Here is a 25,857-nt window from a genome sequence, read left to right as displayed (position 1 = left end):
AATTAATTTTAGGATATTTTCCTCACCCTAAAAAGAAACTCCTTATCCCTTAGTTGTCACTCCCCATTTCTGCCTCTCCCCGGCCCCTGGAAGCCACTAATCTACTTTCTGTTTCTGGATTTGCCTATTGTGGACACTTCGTATGGATGGAATCATGCGTATATGGCCTTTGGTGACTGCTTTCCTTCTCTTAGCATAATGTTTTCAAGGCTCATCATGATGTAGCCTGAATCAGTATTTCATTCCTTTTTAAGGACTAAATAATATTAATTTCCACCTTGGGGCCATTATGAATACTTCTCCTATCAACATTTGTGTGCAAATTGTGTGTGGAAGTGTTTTCAGTTCCCTTGGGTATATCCGTAGGAGTGGAATTGCTGGCTCATATAGTCCTTCTGTGTAAGTTTTTGAGGAGTCACCACTGTTTTCCAAAGCAACTGTTTTTGGCTTTTTAACCAATATATAAACTCATTCTCATTGTCAAAAAACAAACAAGCAAACAAAAAATCCCCACATGCCAGTGAAATGTGTAAGTCCTCTCAATCACACCCCCATCCCAGTTCTTTCCCAGGGTCACTTCTCTTACCCTCCTGGACCCTTTGCTGTTCATATACCAACACACACACGCATTATTTTATGCACTTTTATATTCATGGCGTTTACTCTATGCTACATTCTGTATGTCAGAAACATAGTGATAACATATTCCTTGGGCTGCATGCAGTGGCTCACACCTGTCATCCCAGCACTTTGGGAGGCTGAAGTAGGAGTGCTTGAGCCCAAGGAGTTCAGAACCAGCCTGGGCAACACAGCAAGACTCTGTCTCTACAAAATAATTTTAAAAATTAGCCGGGTGTGGTGGTGCCCACCTGTGGTCCCAGCTACTCGGGAGGCTGAGGTGGGAGGATTGCATGAGCCCAGGAGGTGGAGGCCGTAGTGAACTATAATCACGCCACTGCACTCCAGTCTGGATGACAGAGTGAGACCCTAGTTCCAAACAAAATAAAGTAAAAAAATCAAAAAATAAAAACTTATTCCTTGGAACCACATCACAATGTTCTATAATATGGATAAACCATGGTTGATATAACCACTTTCCTACTGGTAAATACATAAAATTTGTTTCCAAGTGTTTTCCTGTCACAAGAATCGCTGCCAAGTCATTCTTGCAAGCAGTGAGCGACTTTCTGGAGTAGACACTGGTGGGCAATAGCGTATGAATAGTTTAAATTTTAGTAGATAATGCCTCCAATGTTTTGTGTAATCGATTTCTTTTTTGTTTGTTTTTGGTTTTGTTTTGAACAGGGTCTCAGTCTGCCATCCAGGCTGGAATACAGCGGCATGATCATAGCTCTCTGCAGCCTCAATCTCCTGGGCTCAGGCGATCCTCCCACCTCAGCCTCCCAAGTAGCTGGGACAGCAGGCACAGGCCACCACACCTGGCCAATTTTAAAATTTTTTTTGTAGAGACAAAGTCTCCCTGTGTTGCCCAGACTGGACTTGAACTCCTGGGCTTAAGTGATCCTCCTCTCTCAGCCTCCCAAAGTGCTGGGATTACAGGCCTGTGCCACCTTGCCTGGCAGTGGAAAAGTTTTCTAACTGAAATGTTGTACCCTTTCACCATTTCACCATACAAGCAAGTTCTATTGTGTTGGCATCTTGTTGCTGTCCTAATTTGCACTTCCCAGGCTCTTGCAAAGTTTATTCTCATGTTTATTGACCCCATAAGTGATTGGATTGATTTCTCTATATGTGATCTTGAACACTCACTGCCAGCTATCTGTGCTTTTCTTATTGATTGTAGGAGTAAGTGTTTTGTAAGTTTCAACATCACTCCATTCTGTTATATGTGTTGAAAGTCTCTACTTGCCCTCTATTATCTTGCTTCTTAGTTCTATTCATGGTATCTTTTGTCACACAGAAGCTTTTTTAAAAATTCTGTGTAATCAAATTTATCAATCTCTCCTTTATGGCTTTAAAAAATACATATGGCCAGGTGCGGTGGCTCACACCGGTAAGCCTAGGACTTCAGGAGGCCGAGGCAGGAGGATTACCTGAAGTCAGGAGTTCGAGACCAGCCTGGCCAACATGGTGAAACCCTGTCTCTACTAAAAATACAAAAGTTAGCCGGATGTGGTGGTGGGCGCCTGTAATCCCAGCTACTCAGAAGACTGAGGCAGGAGAATCGCTTGAACCCAGGAGACAGAGGTTGCAGTGAGCCGAGATCATGCCACTGCACTCCAGCCTAGGCAACAGAGCACGACTCTGACTCAAAAAATATATATATATGTGTGTGTGTGTGTGTGTATGTGTGTGTGTATGTATATGTGTATATATGTGTGTGTGTCTTTACTTCATTCTGCTCTATTGAGCTATGATTGACAGATAAAATTATATATACTTAAGGTATACAATATAATATTTTGATATATGTATACATGATATATGTATATATTGTGAAGTGATTACCATAATCAAGCTAATTAACACATCCATCACCTCATATAGTTGCCATTTTGGGAGTGTGGTGAGAACATTTAAGATCCACTATCCTAGCAAATTTCAAGTATACAATACCTTATGATTGTTAACTATAGTGGCCATGTTATACATTTAGGTCTTCAAAACTTATAACTGAAGGTTTGTGCCCTTTGACAAACATCTCCCCATTTTCCCCACCCCCATCTCCTCTTAACCACTCTTCTACTCTGTTCCTATGAGTTCTGCTTTTTCTGTGTCTGGCTTATTTCACTTAGCATAATGTCCTCCGGGTTCAACCATGTTGTTGTAAATAACAGGATTTCCTTTTTCTAAGGCTGAAAAATAAATACATACATATAACATTTTCTTTATCCATTCATCTATCAGTGGACACTTACGTTGTTTCCATATCTTGACTATTGTGAATAATGCTGGAGTGAACATAGCAGGGTAGCCATCTCTTCAAGATCCTGCTTCTATTTCCTTTAGATACGTACTCAGAAGTGAGACTGTTAGATCATATGATAGTTCTATTCTTAATTTTTTGAGGAACCTGCATATTGTTTTCCTATTTTTTTAAGCCCTGCAATTGGAAACGCACTGTTTTTCATAATGACTGTACCAGTCTGTATCCCCACCAGCAGTATATAAGGGTTCCTGTTTCTTCATATCCTCACAACCACTTGTTACCTTTTGACTTTCTGACATTAGACATTCTAACAGGTGTGAGGTGATATCTCATTGTGGTTTTTATTTGCAGTTTTCCTGATGATTAGTGATATTGAGCACCTTTTAATATATGCATTGGCCATTGTTATGTCTTCTTTGGAGAAATGTCTATTCAGGTCTTTTGCCCAGTTTTAAATCAGGTTATTTGTTTTTCTAATATTGAGTTGTATGAGTCCTTTATATATTTTGGATATTAACTTACCCTTATTGAATATATGGTTTGCAAATATTTTCTACTGTTGATTTTTCATTTTGTTGATTATTTCCTTTGCTATGCAGAAGCTTTTTAGTTTGATGCAGTCCCACTTGTTTTTGCTTTTGTTACCCATGCTTTGGATGTTATATCCAAAAAATCATTCTTCTAGGAGTTTTACAGTTTCAGGTCTTACATTTAAGTCTAATCCATTTTCAGTTGACTTTTGTGCATAGTGTAAGATAGGGTCCAATTTTTTTTCTTTTTCATGTGGATATCCAGTTTTCTCCATACCATTGATTGAAGAGACTGTCATTTCCCTATTGTGTATTCTTGGTGCTGTGTTGAAGATAAGTTGATCATATATGCATGGGTTTATTTCTGGGATCCTAATTCTGTTTTATAGATCTATTTTTCTGTTTTTATGCCAGTACCATACTGTATTGATTACTATAGCTTTGTAGTATAATTCAAAATCAGAAAGTGTGTTCCCTCAGCAGGTGCAGTGGCTTACACCTGTAATCCCAGCTATTTGGGAGGCTGAAGTCAGAGAATCACTTGAGGTTAAGAGTTTGAGACCAGCCTAGGCAACATACTGAGACTCAGTCTCTACAAATAAAAAAATAAAATAAAATAAAATAAAAAGCCAAGCATGGTAGCACATGCCTGGAGTACCAGCTACTTGGGAGACTGAAGCAAGAGGATAGCTCAAGCCCAGGAATTTGAGGTTGCAATGAGCTATGATTGTGCCAGCCTGGAGGACAGGGCTAGACTATATACATTTTTAAAAATCCTTTTACTCTCTTTCCTGACTTTTGTTGGGCTGCAGGAGTTGAAGTTCTATTATTTTTTGCATGATTTGGAATTTATATATTTTGTTTGTAGCTCTATATTTTGTTTGTATGTTCTTCACCATACAAATTAAACTTTTTTTTTTTTTCATTTCTATTGTTAAAAATAACTTCTTCCTGGCTGGGCGTGGTAGCTCACACCTGTAATCCTAGTACTTTGGGAGGCCGAGGTGGGCAAATCATCTGAGGTCAGGAGTTCAAGACAGCCTGGCCAACATGGTGAAACCTTGTCTACTAAAAATACAAAAATTAGCCAGGCATGGTGGCAGGCACCTGTAATCCTAGCTACTCGGGAGGCTGAGGCAGGAGAATCGCTTGAACCCAGGAGGCAGAGGTTGCAGTGAGCCAAGATCGTAACATTACACTCCAGCCTTGGCAGCAAGAGCAAGACTCTGTCTCAAAAAAATTTTAAAAATTTTAAAAACACTCTCCCTGATGAGAAAAGAACCTTAGCATGCTTTTTATTTTTTGCCACTCCACCTATGTTGATACCATCTGTGGTTTTCATTTCAAATTATTATTAATTTTTTACAATTAACGTTTACTTAGATTCAACTTTTTTTGCTTTTAATGGTTACAATCATACTAATTTTTCTTGTTTTTCTCTTTTTTTCTGAAGTGATTCTTCTAATCATTTGTTTATAAAGTATCTGCTAAATGATAAACTTTGAGTCTTTTTATATCTGAACATTTCTTCATTTTACTCTCAGATTTGAATAAGGGAGTCGCTGCCTGTAGAATTTTAGATTTCAAAATTATTTCCTTATCAAAATGGAGACTTAAGACCTGTGCATAGGCCAGGCACAGTGGCTCATGCCTATAATCTCAGTACTTTAGGGAGCCAACACAAGTGTATCACTTGGATCCAGGAGTTCAAGACCAGCCTGGGCAAGATTGCAAGATCTCATCTGTACTAAATATTGAAAAATTAGTCAGGTGTGACAGCATGTGCCTGTAGTCCCAGCTTACTCTGAAGGCTGAGGTGGGAGGATCACCTGAGGCCAGGAAGGCGGAGGCTGCAGTGAGCCATGATCGCGCCACTGCACTCCAGCCTGGATGACAGAGTGAGACCCTGTCTCAAAAAGAAAAAAACAAACAAAAAAAGATGTGTGCGTATTATTATAGTAAATATGCTTCAATTAAAGAAAATCCCCCTGAACTTTGAAGGTATTGTTCTAATGTCATTCTGTACCAAGTATTGCTGAGAAACAGCCTACCGATAACATGATTCTAATTCTTTTGTGTGTGATCTGTTTTGGGGTGTTTTTTTTTTTTTCTTTTTGGGTTTTCTGTTTATCCCTGGTACTCTGAAATGTCACCAGTATGTGTCAAAATGAAAGTCTTTTTTTTCACTTACTCTGTTTGGCAACTGGTGGGCTTTTTCAACCTGAAAACCTGTGTCTTTCTTCAATTCTGAGAAATTGTTCTCTTATTTTTATTTTTGGTAGAGATGGGAGTCTTCTCTCTTGGCCAGGCTGGTCTTGAACTCCTGGCCACAAGCAATCCTCCCACCTTGGCCTCCCAAAGTGCTGGGATTATAGGCATGAGCCACCATGCCCAGCTCTAATCTTTCCTTGAGTATTCTCTTTTGTCCATTTTCTCTGTTTTCTTCTTCTGGAATTCGTATCGAATGGTTATTTGAACTTCATCTATTCTGTTTATTCTCGTTTTATATATTTCATCTCTTGTTAATTTTGGAATGCATTCTGGTTGATTCCAGATCATTCATACATTTTTCAGCTACATACTTTCTGCTACTCACTCTATCTAATATATTTTTTTTAATTTTAATAGTCAAGCTTCTAATTCCAAAGGTATCTAGATTTTTCAATGCAATATCCTTTCACATCTGATTATAGTTATCCTGAAGCCCAGGTTTGCGTGCTTTATTAACTCTGTTTTTTCAGGTATGAAGTCCTTTTTTTGTCAGTCATTTCCCTCATGATACTCACTTTTTTCAAATATTTGGCTTTTCTTGGCTGTGAGTTCACCTTTGGCTCTGAAATTCCTTGTTAGCCTAAGTGGCCTGCTTGCAGAAAGGGGTGGGACACGCAGCCATGTCTTGGTGCACCTGTGTAAAGTGGAATGAAGGGACGGGATGTGCTGCTGGGCAGGATGAGCCAATGGTGAACCTTCTGGATGTGGAAGCTTCCTGTTATCCATGGGAGTTGTTAATCTCTGGGGCTCTGTCTTGCCTCACACCCAGGTGCTCACCTCTCACTGCTCCCGCCCATGGGAAGACACCCTGTGACTCACCGTGTGGTCTCCGGTGAACATTCCTGGCTGTCCATTCTGTGAGCCTCTGCCGGTCATGGTCAGCAATCATGGACCGCCTCCTGTTCCCAGCTCACAAGTTCTGAGTTTGAAGCATTCCTAGAGCTGCTCTCACCTTTGGCGGCCGTCCTCTCCTCTGGCACGGTTTCCATATTTATTCTGATCCCACCTGTTTTCCACCTTTTATTGGGGTTTTGATTCACCAGGTTTTCCCTATATTGTTTTATAAGGAAGAAATATATTTGTTTAAATGATTCTGAGCAATTTATAGAGACTTGGAATAAAAGGAGACAACTATACGTGCTCAGTCTATCATCTTGAAATGGAAGTTGAAAAGCTCTTAGTACAGGCTATTCTTCTTCTTCTTCTTCTTCTTCTTTTTTTTTTTTTTTTTTTTGACAGAGTCTCGCTCTGTCGCCCAGGCTGGAGTGCAGTGACATGATCTCGGTTCACTGCAACCTCTGCCTCCCAGGTTCAAACGAGTCGTCTGCCTCAGCTTCCTGAGTAGCTGGGACTACAGGCGCGTGCCACCACCCCTGGCTAATTTTTGTATTTTTAGTAGAGATGGGGTTTCACAATATTGGTCAGGCTGGTTTCACACTCCTGACCTTGTGATCTGCCCGCCTCGGCCTCCCAAAGTGCTGGGATTACAGGTGTGAGCCACTGCACCCGGCCAGTATAGGCTATTCTAACACTTACCACATTGAATATAATTATTTATTCCCCAATGTTGCTCCCAAGGACATAGGCAAGTCTGTGCTCATACTAAGATGCCTTCTAGAGTCAGATGTTTCATTGTTCTTGGAATTAATTTGATGAATGAAGAAATGACTGCATCAGTGTGGTTATAACGAGGATCTAATTCTTATCCCATCATTTATAAGATGATTCCTTCTACCTGCCCATCAGTTTTCCTATCTATAAAATTAGAGAAATGTTACAGATCATTGCCTTCATTTCAGTCTTAAGGAATCCCATTTTTCTTGTAGAGCACATGTAACTAGATTGAACTCTATGTTTTTGTTTATCTGGGAATATCTTAATTTCTTCTTCACTTTTGAAGGACAGTTTTGTTGGATACAGAATTTTTGGTTCACAGTCCTTTTCCTCCAGTACTTATATCGTTCCACTATCTTCTGGTCCCCATGATTTCTGATGAGAAGTTAGTTGTTATTGAGGATAACTTGTATGCAATTAGGTGGGTTTTTTGTTTATTTGTTTTGTTTTTGTTTTTGTTTGCTACTTTAAGGATCCCATTGTCTTTGGTTTTTGACAATTTGACTACGATATACCTCGGTGTGGATCTCTTTTAGTTTATCCTTCTTAGGGTGGAGGCAGAGGAGCACATTAGAGCGAGGACCAGCCTTTAAGTAATCCAGCTTGGAAATCATTGAGCTTCTTGGATATATAGTTTAATATTTTCAGAAAATTGGCCAGGTGCGGTGGCTCATGCCTGTAATTCCAACTCTTTGGGAGGCTGAGGTTGGTGAATTACCTGACGTCAGGAGTTCAAGACCAGCTGGGCCAACATGGTGAAACGCCGTCTCTACCAAAAATACAAAAATTAGCTGGGCCTCATGGTGCACACTATAATCCCAGCTACTTGGGAGGCTGAGGCAGGAGAATTGCTTGAACCCAGGAGGCCGAGGATGCAGTAAGCTGAGCTCTTACCACTGCACTCCCACTTGGGTGACAGAGTGAGATTCTGTCTCAAATATATATATATATTTTCCTTTTTTTCTAGAAAATTTGAAAACTCTTTGGACTTTACTTCTATAATTTCTTTCTTCCCCCTTATCTTCCTGTTCTCCTTCTGGTACTCCCTTTACATGTATGTTGGTGCATGTATTTGACAGTGTCTCATAGATCTCTGGGGCTTTGTTCATTCTTCTTTTTTCCTTCTATACCTCAGACTAAATCATAATCATCTCTGTTAACCTGTCTTCAAGTTCATTGATCCTTTCTCCTGCCAGCCTAAATATGCTATTGGACCCCACTAGTATTACTGAATTTTTCTTCAAGTATTGTACTTTCCAACTCCAGAATTTCTATTTGGTTGTTTTTTTAAATAATTTTTATCTTTCTGATAGATTGATATTATGTATTTAGTGATACATCATTGACATACTTCAAAAAATTTTTTAAGACATGGCTTCCTGTAGCTCACAGAACATATTCATAATAGCTGATTTAAAGGTTTTGTCTAGTAAATCTAACATCAAGGCTCTCTCAGGGACAGTTTCTAGTGACTGATTTTTTCCTGTGCATAGGCCATACTTTCATACTTTCATATTTCTTTGCAGATCTCATAATTTTTCTTTAAAAACTAGAGCTTTTTAGGTAATATAATTTGGAAGTCCTGAAAATCAGACACCCACCCTTCCAGGGTTTGTTGTCGTAGCCAGTCTGTTGCTGCTGTTTCTGTGGGGCTTTTGTTGTTGTTTTTCTGTTGTTTTTTGCTCACTTTCCCGGACTAATTCTGTAAAGTCTACATTCCTTGTAATGTGTAGCCAGCTGAAGTCTTTGCTCAGTTAGATTAGTGGCCAGCTAATGATCAGACAGAGATTTCCTTAAATGCCTTGAGCTAGTGTATCTTCCACCTTCTGACAAGGAGCTCCGTGTGTGGGTTGGGGCACACCTTCAATGCTCAGGGAGTTTCTAACTCTGTCTTACCCTTCACTTCCTACTTTCACAAGGCCTCAAGGTCAGCCAGAGTGAGAGATTGGGGCCCTCTAAGTCTTTCCTGAGTGTGTATACAGCCTTGTAGATCCCCAGGCATGTATCGTAACTTTTCAAAGTTCTCTACGGACATCTCATTTCACAGATCTTCCTTTTTTTTTTTTTTTGAGACGGAGTCTTGCTCTGTAGCCCGGGCTGGAGTGCAATGGCCGGATCTCAGCTCACTGCAAGCTCCGCCTCCCGGGTTTACGCCATTCTCCTGCCTCAGCCTCCGGAGTAGCTGGGACTACAGGCGCCTGCCACCTCGCCCGGCTAGTTTTTTTGTATTTTTAGTAGAGATGGGGTTTCACCGTGTTAGCCAGGATGGTCTCGATCTCCTGACCTTGTGATCCGCCCGTCTCGGCCTCCCAAAGTGCTGGGATTACAGGCTTGAGCCACCGCGCCCGGCCAGATCTTCCTTTTAAATCTCTGGCCAGGCTCTTGTTTGCCTCAGCTAGTATCACAGACTTAGGCAGCTGTAATGTTAAACAATTGAAGCTGATTATGTTTGGCAAATATCCCAGGGATAGGGGTTTCCCACGGAGAGGGCCCCAAGTAGGGTTAAAGAATGACAACGCCCTGTGAATGAAACTTTTCCAGAGAATGAAGATGTAGGTCAGATAGTGACAATAGTCTAGGGATGGAGTTTCCCGAGGAGCTCCCAGCTGAGTCTGTGCCACCCTGAGTGGCTTCAAGGCTGCTGGTTTTCAAAACTACTGTGGAGCTAGAGGCAGAGGGGTGGGACGAGTTAACACCACACACCCCACTGCTCTTAGCAAAGTATAGCAGTTTATCTCGGATAAGCATCCTTCAGATTATTGTCAGCCTCTGGTTAATTTCTAGAGTTCTGAAAAAGTTGATTTTGGTAATTTTGCCAGTATTTTTACTGTTTTTCTGGAAGAATGGGTTTACAGAGGTCCTTACTCCACCGTTCCAGAAGGGCCACCTCTGGTTAGAGATCTTTCTAAAATCAGGCTTTCTAGATGTTACCTAATAAGGTAGTGTTCACTGGAATTAGAATTAAAGTACTGCCTTCACCCTGAAGCTATCTGGGCAGAGAGGGGAAAAATAAGACACTTAAAAGCATGAAAATACTTGCTTTAGGATCCATAGAAATCATTCCAAAGTATTGGGGTGACTGGAGGCCCTTGGTGAAAGTCCGTGGGCTACTGGGACTCACACAGGGCCCCTGATAACTATTCCAGTGCACTCTTGGGACCTTCCCCTGGCAGATGCCTTTTCCAGGGAAAGGGAGCTGCCATTTTTGAGTCCTTCTCAGTTAGAAGTTGCATATTCACGCTCCTCACAACTTACTAACAAGAAAATTATCCTATTTCCATTTTACAGATGATGAAACTGAGGCTCATGGAGGTCAACTCACATGCCCCAGGTAAGAGCACTCGTGGGTGGCAGTGAGGGGATCCCACTTCAGAGTGAAAGGTACTCAGGTGTCATCAAATCCAGCGTCCTGACCCTCTGTTTGGCTATGCGGTGGGCAGAAAGGCAGTGTGTGGAGGTTCCTATATTTTCCATTTTGGGCACAACAGGTTCGGATTCCCTTCATGTAGCCCTCTCCCCCTGGAGTGGCCTCCCCAGCAGCCACACAGCAGGGAACAACAGTAAAGTCACAGGCACAGCTTGCCCCTGCCAGACACCTGCTGAGGTGGGCTCCCAGGCCAACTCCTGCCTGCAATCAGGGGCCAGAGCCTCAAGGCAGTGCCCCAAAATCAAGGGTGGCAAGAGCAAAAAGTCTGGTTGGGACTTGAGGACTGGAATTACAAGATTACCCCCTTCATGTGCTCAGTCCATGGGCCCGAGTGCCCAGAGGCCCACCCAGGCCACCTACAAGCCCAGATTGTGGGGAAGACAGAATGGCATGTCCCCAAATGCTGCATCATCCTGAGCAGCCCACAGCTCCTACCCTACTCCCAGACTGCAAGCAAGAGGATACAGGCACTACAAAATCATTCAGGAAACACAAACTTTATTTTGATATCTCAGAAACTGGCAAGGAAATTACCACAGTGACAACAATACACGTTCACGTTATAAATCATCTTCAGATGCCTGGTCTCGCTGGGACCTCGTGCCCACCCTCAAAGGGAGGCAGGGCGGGTAACTACAGATCCACTCTACCGGGGACTTGTGGGAGGCAACCCAGCTTCCACGTGGAACTTGACACATTCCATGTAGATACCTCCTGCTTCGAGTCCAGGTTCTTCAGTACCCAGGAGGTACAGGGCTTCACCAGACGCGACAGATACCTGAACTCCCTCAGCTATAAAACACGAGATTGGGCCACCCTGTCTCTAAACAAAGCAACCCATCAGAAGGATAGTTCTGGCATGGACAGAAAGGGGTTTTTCCTTGCTCCCCTGTTGTGAAACAGGTGGAGGGAGCAGACAGCACCTCCCTGACTTCCTCTCTCTGCCGCACCTCTTGCTAATCAGCCCTTCTGACTCTTCCCTAGAAAGAAGGTAGGGCTGCGCCTCCTTCCTCTGCAGGAACCGGACTCAGATCTAGGCCTGGGCTGCCACTCATACTGGGAAGCCTCCTCTCATGAACCTTCCTCAGTCCTCAGAGCAGGAGGGCCCTGCGCGGGGGCTACCGCCTCGATCTGCCAGCGGCACACGGGGCACTTGGCCGTATCCCTGAAGACCCGCCAGGCGCAGCATCTGCAGAAGTATGTGTGGCCACAGGGCACAAGGCAGGTGTTGGCAGCGTGATAGAAGCAGATGGCACACTCCTCTCCTGGTGTGGCTGGAAGAGGGAACAACACAGGTCAGGGCACATGGGGGAAGGGGTGGGCAACCCATTCACAATGTGACCACAGAGAATGACAGAGAAACATGTAGCTGTATTTTGAAGAATGTTACCTCGTGAGGAAATGCTTACAGCGTGATCAAGTGAAAAAAAGGGGGGGAAAAACATATACACACACACACACACACACACACACATACATAATCAAATTCCAATTTAGAGAAGGAAAACAAAGCACAGACAAGTCCCTGTATATACACACGTCTATATCGATGACCGAAAATACTGGGAGAAAATCCACCCAAGAGGTAAAGGGTGATTTTTTTTTAACTTTCCTCTTTATCCTTTAATCTTTTTTACTTTTTAGAGATAGTCTCACTCTGTCACCCAGACTGGAGTGCAGTGGTGTGATCACAGCTCGCTGCAGCCTCAGTCAGCTGGGCTCAAATGATCCTTCCACCTCCGCCTCCCGAGTAGCTGGGACCACAGGCATGCCCCACCACATTCGGCTAATTTTTGTACTTTTTGTAGAGACAGGGTTTCGCCATGTTGCCCAGGCTGGTCTCAAACTCCTGGGCTCAAGGGATCCTCCTGCCTCGGCCTCCCAAAGTATAGGGATTACAGGTGTGAGCCACTACACCCCACTTATCTTTTCATCTCTATTTCCATCGACAAAGCATTTACAGTGAATGTGGATGACTTTTTAAAGCAAGAATAATGCTGTCTGTTCATAAAAGTGCTCTTCTAGCTCACAGAGTAGGCCAACGCTCTCAAAGGCAGAGACGCCAGGTTGCTTTTAGGTTTCCAGTAGGCAGAGCCAAATCTTTTGGCCCAAAGCCTGAGAGAGACTTGAATGAACAACCAGGACATGGGGCTTCTCCCTCCTCTCCCAGGTGCTGGATTCCTGGGGAGTCCCTGCTGCTTGGGAAGGCACTCACCTTTGGGCTCAGCCACAGCCTTGTTGCTGAGGTCCCACGGCATGGCTGTTGGGAGCCGGCTGGCTGTGGGATCTGAGGGAGAGAGAGAAACTCAGGCCCAGGACGGCAAGCCCAGGTGCCCCCATCCCTGCTCCTGGCCCCGCAGCAAAGTGTCCAGTCTCTTTTCTTTCCTGGATTACAATGCTGAGCCCCCCATCCCCAAAGTTTAAGACCCTGTCCTGGCCATCCCTTCCCCAGCTTAAGCCAGCTGAGAATCCGAGAATCCTTGGGGCTGGAGATTCTTCCTCCTGAGCCACCTTCCTTCAGGCCCCTCTTCTTTGCCCTCCAGCCACTACCTGAGTGGAGCCCCTTGGCCTAGCCACATTCCCAACCCAGATGGGTATCAACATCTCCCAAGAGCCTCGACAAACACAGGTTCAGGGCTCCACCCCAGACCCAGCAAATCACGCGCTTCGGGTGTGAGGCGCTGGCAGCTGTGACAAATGGTTTTAACAAATTTGCTGGTGTGAGGCGGGGAGTGGACCACCGCCCAGCCCAGGAATGCCAGCGTTTCTTGTTATGGGTATTACTGCCTCTCTGTGCTCCCCTGAAATCCACTTTCTTCTGGGGTGGCTAGAGGGATGGCTCTCCTTTCCCCACGCACTGACTGAGAGGCTCAGCTTTCTCCCTGCGGGCACTCTCCATGCACACCTCTAGCCTCACCTGTGTGTTCCCTTTGCTTGCCACCTTTGTAGTGAACTCCTATTTAGGCTGCAAAGCCCAGCCCAAATGTTTGCTCCTTTGTGAAAGGAAGTGGGCACTCTAACAGGTGCTTTGGTTAACAGATGGCGTGAATGCTGGGCCTATCTGCTTGTGATTCTTTAGGGACAACACTGCCCTCCCTACGACTGGGCCTTGTCTATCTGGTGTCTCCAGTGCCCATCTTCACAGCTAACACTGCGCAGGGCCTGACGGAATAACTGAATGTGAACGTTCTTCCTGTGGCTCTGGATCGGTGTGGGGTGCCCCTGGAGCCCCCATCGCCCCACCTCCCCTGCGGGGTCCCCACGGTTGCCTCACCCAGCAGCTCGATGGTCTTGGTGGTCCCGTACACGTCCATCACGGCCCAGAGCGGGGCGCCCACGGGCACACCCTCACGCAGCAGGAACCTGCAGCCGGCGTTGACCTTGGCGAAGAGGCGGCCGCGGCGGTCCACCCAGAAGCGGACCACGTCCCCCACGAGCGCGCAGCCCTCAGGCAGTACGGCCGCCCACGTCGGGCTCTGCTCCTCCAGGTCGGGGCACACGAAGGGCGGCAGGCTGGGCACGGACACGCACGCGGGGTCCAGGCGCGTGAAGCCCACGCGGAGGCCGCCGCACCAGCCGCTCTCCTCCCGCAGCAGGCGCAGCGCCACGCGCTCGCCCAGGCGCACGGGCCGCTGGCTGAACACGATGCCGTCGTGGAACGTGGCGCGCCTGTGCGCGGTGCAGCCACGCGTGTCCAGACGCACCTGCGCGCCCTTGGTCTCGGCATGGAAGCGAAGTGCCTCTCGGGGCGCCTTGGCGTCTGTGGGTTGAGGACGGGGGGTGTCAGTGCTGGCCAGGTCTGGACCCACCAGCTCCCCAGAGAGCCCCCAGTATCCCAGAGTCCGTCACACCTGAGAGCCACCTCGACCTTTCCCTAGGGACAATTTCCACCTCTCTGTTCCTGCAGAGATGTTGTGAAAACTGTAGGAACTGATGTCTATTTGTGCTCTGCCTGTGACCAATCTAGTAATGGTTATTATTGTTCAAGAGAAAGAGTAGGGTTAGTCAGGCATAAATATCTATACGTTTGTTATAGATGGTTTTTTTTGTTTTCTTTTGTTTTGTTCTGTTTTGTTTTGTTTTCAGAGATGAGTTCTTGCTGTGTTGCCCAGGCTGGTCTTGAACTCCTGGCCTCAAGTGATCCTCCCGCCTCTGCCTCCCAAAGCGCTAGGATTACAGGCATGAGCCACTGCGCTCAGCCCATGCGTTTATTTATTCTATATGCACCTAAAAATGACGGAAGAGGAGACAGACAGATCTGCTGACTGTGGTCTGCTCCAGGAGGCCATCTGCTATTCCCTCTCTGCTTGTCTCTCTCGCTTTCCCACGGGGAACTGCATCACTTGTGAAAACCACGGCCCCCAGCAATGGTGACGTCCTTGTCCTGGGAGAGAAAGAGGCCTGGCTGCTCCCCACATGGTATGGGTGCAGGCTGGAGAGGGAGTCCCAGGTTAGTCCCTCAGAATCCTGGGTGAGGTCAAGCCTGGCTCTGAAACCAGGGGACTTCCCGCAGGACTCTGCCTGGTGGTCAGGAGTGGAAAGCACCTCACTGGGCAGCCCTTCCTCTCCACTCAGCCTGCAGGAAGCTCGTGGGGATTCCTACCCCAGAACTGCCTTAGCCAGCCTTGCCCCTCCCTTCCTGGCCCTGCGCTTTCTGGGCTGGGGGAGGGAGGCTGGCCGGCTGTTTGCTGTTGAAAATAAAAGGTGAATTCAATCAGAACTTAAGCCAGACCCCAGCCTAAGGAGCAAGGCCACTCCCCTCCCAGATCAGGTCACACTCCCCTGGCAAGGCAGGCACTCTGACCACACACAGGTTTCCACCCTCTAGCGAAGCCCAGGGCCAGGAGGTTCCATCTGGTCAGGCACCAGGATACCTTTGCAGTGACAGTGACTCTGTCCCTGACTTCCACAGGCCAAAGGTAAGCCTACCTGCAGTGACCTTTCCCCGGCATTAGGGACCAGCGCTCACCATGGCCTTGGGACTCTCACAGAGACCTGTGTATCTGCATTCACCCCTCACCCGTGCCCCACCCGTGCCTTCCCGCGATGCACTCATCCCTCTGTGTGAATCCCAGCAGGCCTGCCCAGCTCCCCGTGCCTCAAGGCTGCACCTAGGCAAGGAGAAGTCCCAGAGCCAGCACGCATGGAGAGCTGGAGCCAAGCTGGGGACCCTGACATCAGTGAACCTGGCCTTGTGCCCATGGTTGAGGCTGCTCCATGGAGGGCAGTGGGACCCCGGCTGCGCCATGGTTAACACCCCCATTCCAGACCTGCCCTGCTGCTGGCCCAGGCAGGTCACTGTCCTCTAGGGCCCAGCCTCCTCACCCACAAACAGCAGTGAGGTGCATGTCCAGCAAGGCCAGGCGTCTCGGGACACCTGTCTGGAGTCCTGTTCACTGTCTACCTGGCCAGGCATGGGGCTGAGGGTGCCAGGGCAAGCAGAGGCTCTTGGCACAACCAGCCACAATCTAAGAGGGCAGAGGCCAGCCCTTTGGCTGGGTCACTGCCCATCCCTGAGGTGGGAACTAGAGAGAAGCTCTGCAGTGGGCCTGGCAAGAGCCTGGAGCAATGGCCCTCGATGAGGGGCAGTGCCAGAGATGGTGGCCGGCATCCGAGCCCTCTCTACAAACTGCCACACCCAATCCTGCTGCCATCCTAAGAGGCACACGGTGGGCAAGTGGCCGGCCCCGGCCCACAGCAATCAGGGGTAGAACGAGGGTCAATGAGGAGTTCTCCCAGCCTCACCCAGTGCAGCCCCTACAGGGAAAGAGGAACCCCTGGGGTCAGGGGAGCTGGAGCCCTGTCACGCTCAGCGCCATGGGCTTAGATGGGAACCAGCAGAGATGAGCCCGTCCTGGTTGGGGATGGAGTTTCCACCCCACCCTCTAGGCAGGTGCCCGGGACAGAGGCTGGCTCCACGCAGGACTGGCTCTGGGGGCGGGGAGGGGTGGAGGATGGGAGGTGACCTCACTGCTCCATTCACTTCCTGGATGAAGTAGGGAACTGGCTGGCTGGAGGCAGTCCAGGGAGGAGGGGAACTCCCCCGGAATGGCCTTAGGGTTGCACGAGGCCCTGGGAGCCCTTGAGAAGCAGGCCTTGCCCTGGAGAATAATTGACAGTTTGCAAAGCTCCCCAATCCCTGCCTCAGGAGCCTTTTCAGCAGCCCTGTGTGAAGCTAAGTCCTCATGTCACCAGGGCTGGTGGGTGCCAAGGGTATGCGGTGGCTGCACAGGTCACTCCGCAGCCAGGGCACCTAAGCGGCCTCCTCTGTGCTGCTCACTCAGGCTCTGCCCCCTACCTCGGGCAGCTCCCTGGGACCTGGCAGGGCAGCAAAAGGTCCCTTAGGGCACAGCCTCTCATCTATGAAGACTCGGTCTGTCTGCATGGTCACGTCAGCTATTCACTGTGCACCACCAAGGCCGAGTGGGGCTGAAACCCACCCTCGCTCCGCCAGCCGGGCAAGGGCCCGCAGGACCGTGTCCACCTACTTCACACAGGGCTGTGTGCCTGGGCCTGGAGCGGGGTCGGGGCGGCCTGACGGGTGTGATCGCCACCTCCACTCCACCTGCCTCCTCCCACAGGCCTGCAGGGATCCTCCCACACTTTGACCTGGGCAGCCCGGGACACCTCACTCCCAGGGTGGGGAGTGGCAGAGGTGGGCAGAGGCGGCTCTTCAAGCAGATCTGTCCCCAATGGCTGGGCTGGCACAGGGTTCAGATCACCCTGGTGCCCAAGCACCCTCACACCTAGAGGCGGCCGCTCTTTCTATGGGTCCTGTTTTCAGGCAGGACCCTGAACTCACAGAAGCTGAGTGCCCTGCCCATGGGGGATCTCTCCAATTACTCCACCCGCCCCGGGGTCCCCACTGCTGAGGGGATGGACTGCCTGCCGCAAAGCAGGGCCTCTGGGGTGTCTCTACTCCGGGACAGGTAGACTCAGATTCTAGATTCTCCAGGGTCTTGGAATCTGAGTGGGGCAGGGGCGGCCCCTTGCTCAGCAAGAGCCTCCAGGGATCTCCATCCTCACCACTCCTCCAGGCATCAAGCCTTTCAGGGTGTCAGGCACCCACAGGCACTTTGCAGCCTCTTTTTCTCCTCACCCCGCCTCGGGGGAAGCCCTCAGAGCTCGAGAAGGCTGTGCTAGTCATCTGTGTTTTTGCAGCCAGAAAGTGGGGGATCCCAGCCCCGCTCCTGACTGCTGCACTCCTACGCCACCTCCTTTCAGGCCTGTCATTTCCCTGCCAAACAACATTACTGTGACAGCAGCAGTAGCTCTTGGCACAGCCAACTACTAGTCTGTGAACCCGTGGTGCCCACCAGGGAACCAAAGGCTCTGAGCCCAGGCTCCCAGCTCTTTACCTGGGAGGGCAGGTCCAGAGATGCCCAACTCCAATCACTGGTGCTAAAAGACCAGGTCCTCTATCTCCCCCGCACATGGCCCTTCCACTCCTGGACACCTGTGGCCTCCGGTGAAGCTCGCAGAGAACCTTTGTGCCTATCACTCTTTTGATTTGTGTGTTTGATTTTACAAAGATCCCTGTAAGCCAGCAGGCATTGTCTCCAGCCTGGAGATGTAGAAACTGAGGCTCAGGGACAAAGTGACTTGCCCACAGCTCAACTCGGCAGAACTGGGACCCCACCAGCCCCCTAAACTTTACAATGGCCACATCTCTACTCCAGCAATAACACAGAGCACCCCTCCACTACCTGTACCCCCAGTCCAGAGACCAAGCTCAGGGCTCGCAGGAGGTCTACTCACTGGCCTCGAAGCAGAGCTGGGCACCCATCAGTCTAAGGTCCTCGGGCGTAGGTCCCCAGGTCTAGAAGGAACTGCCTGGAGAAGTCTAGTGGACAGTTTACCAAAGATTCAGCAGGTCTGCTTTTTATGGGCCAGAGATCACGTTACAGGTTGATGATTAATTCGATGGTGCTGTCATGTGTTACTATATCCAGGGGATTTCCCAGTGATTTCTCCTGACTTGCAGCCCGACCTGCTGGAGCTGGCCAGCCTAAGAGAAGGAAGCAGGAATGGGGGACAGGCCTGGGTAGATCTTACAGTAGCCTTGTTTCTCGTTTCTGACCAGTCTCAAGCTGGCTGTGCATTGTAATGGTCCAAGCATGTTAATAAATACCTATGCCCAGCCTCGCCCCCAAAGACTCCAGTTCCACTGGCCTGGGGTGGAACCCAGGCATCGGGAGTTTACAGAGCAACCCAGATGATTCTAATGTACAGCCAGGGTGGGGATTCACTGCTGCAGACCCTGGCACACGGAAGGAACTCAATCTATGTTGTTGAAGCAGATTGAATTGCATGTGCTGTATCCCAGGACCTGCGAAATTGTGCACCTCCAACAGAGAGGAGGGGTAAAGCAGACAGAAGAGGAGAGGAACTGATAGCCCTACAGATGGTCACACCAAAGGTCTAGCTCCCAATGTGTTAGCACTGGAAAAGAAGCCAAAGGTATTCTAGCCCCTCGATTTTTATTTCGGTTAGGAAAACTGAGGCTCATGGAGGGAAGGTGGCTTACTCTAACCCAGTGCTTCTCACTCACATTGCAACATACTCTCAAATCTCCTGGGGATCTTGTTAAAATGCAGATTGACTCAGAAAGCCTGGGGCCCTAACTGAGATATGTGGACTTGACTTTTTTTTTTTTTTTTTCCCCAGACAAGGTCTCACTGTCATTCAGGCCAGAGTGTAGTGGTGTGATCATGGCTCACTACAACCTCAAACTCCCAAACTCAAGCGATCCTCCCACCTCAGCACCCTGAGTAGCTGGGACCACAGGTGCACCCCACCATGCCCAGCTAATATTTTTGATATTGTGAAGACAGGTCTAGCTATGTGGCCCAGGCTGGTCTCAAACTCCTGGCCGCAAGCAATCCTCCCATCTCGGCATCCCCAAGTGCTGAGATTACAGGCACGAGCCACGGCACCTGGCCAAGTGGACCCCACTTTAGGTGGCAAGGGCCTGGTGGGTTTGGAGCCTTGTGAGTGCCCTGACCCTCAACCTGTGGGCTAAGCCCCTCCCAAGACCCCAGATGAAGGCCACAGTTAGTGACTGCTCGGCTAAGGGATGGCTAGCGCCCGGTGCGTGCTCCACCTTAGTGCGGGCTGCCTTGGGTGGTTCCCCAGAGGGCTGGAGTCGTGCACCTTGTTAATAAATCACACTCTCATGAGAGGTATGTATGGCATCTTATCAGGGAATTCACCTCTGAGCCTCAGACTGTCTGGAAAGTTACCTGGCAAGCTACGGCCCTCAGGCCACCCAAAGCCAGCAGGCTGGGGTGGTGTAGTCGCATCAGAGGGACCTTGGGCCATGAGGCATCTGGGGGGCAGAGGGGGTCATTCTGAGGAGCTAAAGCCTGTGTAAAGCCTCACATCCAGGGGACAGGCATGCCTGCCACACACTCCATGTTTGTTTATTGAACACACTGCCAGGGTTCAGGACATATCACCCTGAAATATGGCACCTTGGCATTTAAGAAAACAGCAGAAGCAGGAAGGCCTCACTCACCTTCCCTTTGCCCAAATCCCCTGAAGTAGGACCATGAGGCCATAAGGCCCATCCTTACCTCTGAAGACACAGGGACAGAGAGAATAATCTGAACAGGACTGGCCAACTCTCCCCACTTTATTACCCTTTCCCCCTTTAGCCAATCACTTCTCCACAATGCCCACTCTTCATGAAACCAACGCATAAAAATACATGTCCCCATTTCTTTGGGTCTTCATTTCTGAAGGTCCCTGTGTCATGTAAAATTTACATGAAATAAATTTGTGTGCTTTTCTCTTGTTGACCTGTCTTTTGTTATAGGGGTCCTAGCCATGAACCCAGCAATGGGTGAGGAAAGATTCTAGTTTTCTACTTTTCCTCCCCTGCACAATGCTACCGTTCTTTTTTTTTTTTTTTTTTTTTTTTTTTTTTTTTTTGAGATGGAGTCTCCCTCTGTCGCCCAGACTGGAGTGCGGTGGTGCCATCTTGGCTTACTGCAACCTCTGCCTCCCGGGTTCAAGCAATTCTCCTGCCTCAGCCTCCCAAGTAGCTGGGACTATGGTGCGCTCCACCACGCCCAGCTAATTTTTGTGTTTTTAATAGAGATGGGGTTTCACCATGCTGGCCAGGATGGTCTCGATCTCTTGACCTCGTGATCCACCCGCATCGGCTTCCCAAAGTGCTGGGATTACAGGCGTGAGCCACCGCGCCTGGCCCGGAATGCTACCGTTCTAAGTCCAGAACTTACCCGGTAGTCCTCATGGCAACTCCTCGAAAAGGTCCTGTTGATTGTCATCATTTCCATTATACACGTGGGGAAACTGAGGCACACGACGGTGACGCAGCTGGTTCAGCTTACTAGGCATGAGGTGACAGGCTGAGGTTCAGCCCAGGTATCGCGGCTGGAGACGGTGTGCCTGGGCCCCTCCCCCGCCACTCGCCGCGGAGACTCCCCTCTGGGAGCGCCCCCCAATTAGCAATGTCTCCCCCACTGTACTGCGCGGGCACAGAGCAGGAGCTTTGTGGACAGGCCTGACTGGCTGCTGAGTGGGAGGTGGAGGCGGCCCCGCTGCAGACCGCCCGCGCCAGCCCCGCTGCAGACGGCACCCGCCAGCCCCGCCGCGAACCTTTGCTCCCAGAGGGGCGGGCGCGGGCCCCGGAGCGCGGGGCGGCCTCGGCCGGGCCGGGACTGCGGCGGCCTCTGCTGGCGGCGGTCAGTACTGCAGGAGGCGCCGAGGGCCCGGGAGCCCCCAAAGCCCGGAGGGGCGCCCCCGAGGCAGGTCCGCGGCTCTGCCCAGGCTCATGCACCGCAGCCCCCACACGCCCGCGTCCCGGGGTGGGCGGCAGCCTCGCTGGGACCCCTCCGCCGCAGTCGGTGCCGCTTGCCTAGAGCCCGATCGCTACACCTGTCTTCCCGCAGGTCATCTCTCAAGACGCCGCCCGCGCTCCGGGAAGAGCCGGGCACAGGAGGACGCCGCGGCTGCCCCGCGCCCAGCGGGACGGGAAACCAGCCCAACCTGGGGCACTGTCAGGCAGCCCGGTCCCTCATGGGCCCTGCCACTAAGGCCCTGGGACGCCCGCCTGTGACACTTGCCAGCCCTCATCCGTTCCCCGGGCCGAAATCTCAGAGGGCAGAGGCTGCCCCCGCTGGAAACCAGCCCCAGAACATCAGGGCCGCGCGCGCTGTGGGCGGCAGGCCAGGGCGCGGAGGGGCCAAACAGGGCAGCGCCGGGAGCTTTTGCACAAGGCACCCCTCTGCCAGCCTCATGGCCCAGCCATGCCAGCCCCGTGAAGCAGGTGTGCTGGCCCACAGCAGCCCCAGCCTGGAAACACGCGAATGTCCACTGTCGGGGCAGCTGCACAGCTCAGATCCCCAGGAATGCAGGGCCCCTTCCCCGGAGGCCAAGGCCAGTGTCCCACCCACACCCAGTCCAGGCCTATGCTTCCCCAGGTCTGCCGCCTAAGCAGCCCTGTCCCTGATCTCTATCTCAGAGGCTGCTCCCAGCCCAGCTCCCCACGCCCATCAGCAGGACCTAAACTGCCACATATGCACGCCATGGAATACTGTGCCAGTGAAAACCAATTACTGCTGCCTGCACCCACGTGGATAAACCTCACCGCCGGGAGGCTGATGTAAGGGAAGACCCAAGAGCACCGCGTGTTGCCATTCATAGGAGGTTCAGGCAAAACCCATCCTTGGTGTTCGAAGCAGGACAAGGCTCCCTTTGGGAGTTGGTGATTGGCAGGGACACGGGAAGCCTGTGGGGAGCTGGAAACGTCCTGCACCTTGATCATGGTCACACCGGTGTGTAGACGCACAAACAAATCCTTCCAGTCGGACCCTCACATCATACATAGATCGCGTCTTCGTGTTATGCTGGCTAAGCCCTTCCAGCCCTAACAGTGTCACTCTGGCGGAGCATCCCCACTGCCTGGGACAGGACCGGCTCTGGAGGCTGGAGGGCTTGACCAGCACTGCCGCCCGGTGGCCGGCAGCGGAACCGACCACGGCCTAGTGCCCTGGAGGGAACGGGCCACAAAGGCTCCACCAGGACTGCACCTGTGCCCTAGGCGCCGCCCTCAGCCACCCAGCCAGTCTGCTCCACCAGCACCCAACAACTCTGGGGGTCCAGCAAGCCCTCTGGGCCAATAGCTGCAGCCCCCAGGGGGCCTTGGGGGTGGGAGGGAGGAGAGAGAGGCCAGCCTGTAGCACAATACCAGCCCAGAGTTTTAAATAGGTCTGCACTGTCACCTCCGCCCTGTCGCAGTGCTCCTGGGTCCTGATTCTGCCGGGCGCCTCCACGTCTCTCCGCCCTCCTGGTTCTGCCCCGCCAGCACGGGAGCGCCCACTGGGCATGAATGGGGAGCCTGCCAGAGAGGCGAGCTGGAGGAGAGAGGCACAGCTTCCAGGCCTGGCGTGGCTGCTCATGCCCCTGCGTGAGGGAAGGGTCAAGGGAAAGGTGTACGCTCTCTTCTTTTGGTTTCTTGTTTTCCTTTTCCCCGTGCCCTCTCACCCCATACACAATTGTCAGGGTGTCTGTCCTGGGAAGACACCTGGTACCTGCCCTGGTGGTGCCTGCCCTGTGTGGTGTGTGTGTGTGCGTGTGCGTGTGTATGCGTGTGTGTTCAATAGGAATTGATTTGGCGCCTGCTATGTGCCAAGCACTGTCCCAGTTCTGGGTAACCAGAGATGGAAGGAAACCCAATCCTCATCCTTCAGCCACTTTGTGCATGCCCTGGAATTTATGTAAGTGCTACAAGAGGCCAAACTGACGGCTGGGAAGACCAGCAGTGTCGTGGGGTTGTTATGCCCGGGGAATGGGTGAAGGTTTTGTGGAAGAAGAGATATTAAAATTGTGCCCTGAAAGGTAAATAGGATTTCAACAGCCAAGAAAAGAATGAAAGGCATCTCAGGGAGAAGGAATACACACACAAAAGCATAGGAACGGAGACATGCCGCACGCTCTATGGTTGTATCAGGTAGGATTAGGATTGCTTGCATGCAAGAGAATGTCCAAAAGGACGGTGGCTTGAACAAGGCGTGTTCATTTCTTTTTCACATAAAATAAGCTGAAGACAGGCAGTCCAGCTAATCGTGACACCTCTGCAGCCACAGGGCACCCAGGCTTTCTCCGCCATTCAGCTCCACCATTCTGGCACCGGCCTCAAGGTCACTTCATGGACCAAAAGGGCTGCTGGAGCTCCAGCCAGTGCATCAGAGCTCCAAGCATCAGGGAAGAGAAAGACTCAAATGGGCACTCCTCTCAGCTAAGCCAGCTTGCAATTAAGCTGATTTACTGGAGGGCCTAGGTAACGCTTTCATTTATAGCTCATTGGCCAGAACCTTGTCACATGGCCACAGCTAGCTGCAAGGGAAACAGAAATGTAGTCTTTATCGGGAAGAGCAGCTAAAACTTGGGGTCTGTCGCTAAGCAAGGAGAAACTGGATGTTGGTGGGAAGCCAGCACTGCCTAGCCCAGGGTAGAGTGGAGCAGTGGCCCCTCAGCATATGGGGAGGGGGACAGCAAGGCAGCCTGGTCACAGGGGCCATGCGAAGGAGGGACTGGACTCTTCTGTAGCAAATAGGGGATTGCTGAAAGATTCTCAGCAGGAGCCAAGGTTCGAGGAACCTGGAGCTGTCTGCTTGGGGGTAAGAACCATCAGGCAGAAAATGGAAGCATGCATGGAGGGGAAGGGAACTGTGAGGAGTTGATAAGGGCACGAGGCAGGGAAGGGCACCTCAGGAGAGCCAAGGCTAAGCTTGGCAACAGTGGGAGGTGATGCCAGAGCCCCAGGGAGGGACACAGATGTACCGAGGGTAGTCTGGGAGGAACACAGTACGAGCAGATAGTTGTGTCTGAGGCAGCTGTTAGCCATCAAGTCAGGTGGCTCAAAGACAGCTGAGAATCCAAGTGGAAGCTCAGGTGAGAGAACAGTGCTGGGAACATGGATGTGGAAGCGACCAGTCATACAGCGGTGGATGGGATCAGCCAGGCCGGGATCCACTCGTTCAGCTGGAGGACTCTGATGGATCTTTCGGAGTTACTGGGGAAGGAGAACAATGGAGTGACCAGATCTGGGTTCAAATCCAGACTTCACCACTTGATAGCTGAAAGCCCGTGGGCTGGCTGACACCACTTTCTAAGCCTTAATTTTTCTCATGTACAAAAATGGGAATAAAGAGCCCTGCTGGGCGGGCTGATAGGAGGGCTGAATGAGTAATGAGTAGCACATTCCCACACAGGGAACTGCACTAACCAGTAAATACCTGCTCTTACCAGTAAAGCCCCCCTGCCTACACACACACACACACACTTACTGAAGAGGACCTCAGGGCCTTTCTTGGGCCATAACTGTGCCCGACAGTCCTCTCACTTCAAGGTGGGGCCCGTGGAGCCCTGTGTGGGATCGCTCGGGTGAGATCACAAGCACTGGGCCTCTCCAGGGCCCTGAGACCTCCAACCCAGCATGGCTAGGGCAGCCCCTGGCTCTGCCAAACCTCCTGGACAGGGGCATCTGCAGCCCCAGACAGGTGGGTCAAGAGGAGTGTTATGCCTCCTGCCAGCAGGGAAAGGGGCCACAGCGGGCCATGGCATGCCCCTTTCCACAGCCAGGAAGAGCACGCGTGGCCCAAACTTCAGCTGGAATCACATTGGCCAAAACTTAGTTGTGTGGCCACATCCAGCTGCAAGGAACTGGGAAGTGTAGGCTTTATTCTGGGCAATCATGTGCCCAGCTAGACAGAAATTGGAGTGTTCCAATATTACGATAGAGAAGGAGAGAATGGATATTGAGGGAAAACAGCAGCTGTAGGGTGCAGGGAAAGAGAGAGGGTGTGGCATCCCGGGTGGAGGGTGGAGGGAGGCTCTGAGCGCTGGGAGACCCCATGCACCTGGGACTCACACGTGCGGTGAACACGTCACCTGGCGCCCAGCCCGCAGGAACTCCGCTGTGGGGGCACTGTAGGTGGGTGGGCAGGGGAGCTGTTGTAGCTGAGAACCTGCTGGCCAGGAGGACGAATCGCCAACTTCTCCAGCAGAATTTTTGCAGATCCCTGCAGGTCCTTCTGGTCCCTCACCAAAGCCACAATAGCACAGAGAGGAAGAAAATATCTTCCTTCCACTCCTCT

The 25,857-nt window shown here is 50.4% G+C and overlaps 1 protein-coding gene across 1 annotated transcript; it reads right to left on the bottom strand.

Moving 5' to 3' along the window:
- Nucleotides 1-11,210: 11,210 nt before the first annotated feature.
- On the bottom strand, nt 11,211-18,617 carry NEURL3 (neuralized E3 ubiquitin protein ligase 3). The gene is made up of 4 exons (XM_025354571.1): nt 18,491-18,617; nt 14,007-14,492; nt 12,948-13,019; nt 11,211-12,006 (listed from the first exon to the last, which is right to left on the bottom strand). The coding sequence occupies exons 1-4, from the start codon at nt 18,516-18,518 to the stop codon at nt 11,804-11,806; spliced, it is 789 nt and encodes a 262-aa protein (XP_025210356.1). The 5' UTR covers nt 18,519-18,617; the 3' UTR covers nt 11,211-11,803.
- Between the last annotated feature and the right edge of the window lie 7,240 nt (nt 18,618-25,857).

Source organism: Theropithecus gelada, chromosome 13, assembly GCF_003255815.1.
Source record: "Theropithecus gelada isolate Dixy chromosome 13, Tgel_1.0, whole genome shotgun sequence".
NCBI lineage: Eukaryota > Metazoa > Chordata > Mammalia > Primates > Cercopithecidae > Theropithecus > Theropithecus gelada.
The sequence above is the reverse complement of the archived record's forward strand: the minus strand, read 5'-3'. Positions and strand labels throughout refer to the sequence as shown.

Bases quoted from the DNA above. Each gene is read 5' to 3' on its own strand.
- NEURL3 (XM_025354571.1), bottom strand. From the start codon at position 18,518: ATGGGTGCCCAGCTCTGCTTCGAGGCCA. The intron at 13,020-14,006 runs GTGAGGCAACCG...TCTCTCCCTCAG, and splicing joins CAAGACCATCGAGCTGCTGG to ATCCCACAGCCAGCCGGCTC. The intron at 12,007-12,947 runs GTGAGTGCCTTC...TCCCTCTTCCAG, and splicing joins GGCTGTGGCTGAGCCCAAAG to CCACACCAGGAGAGGAGTGT.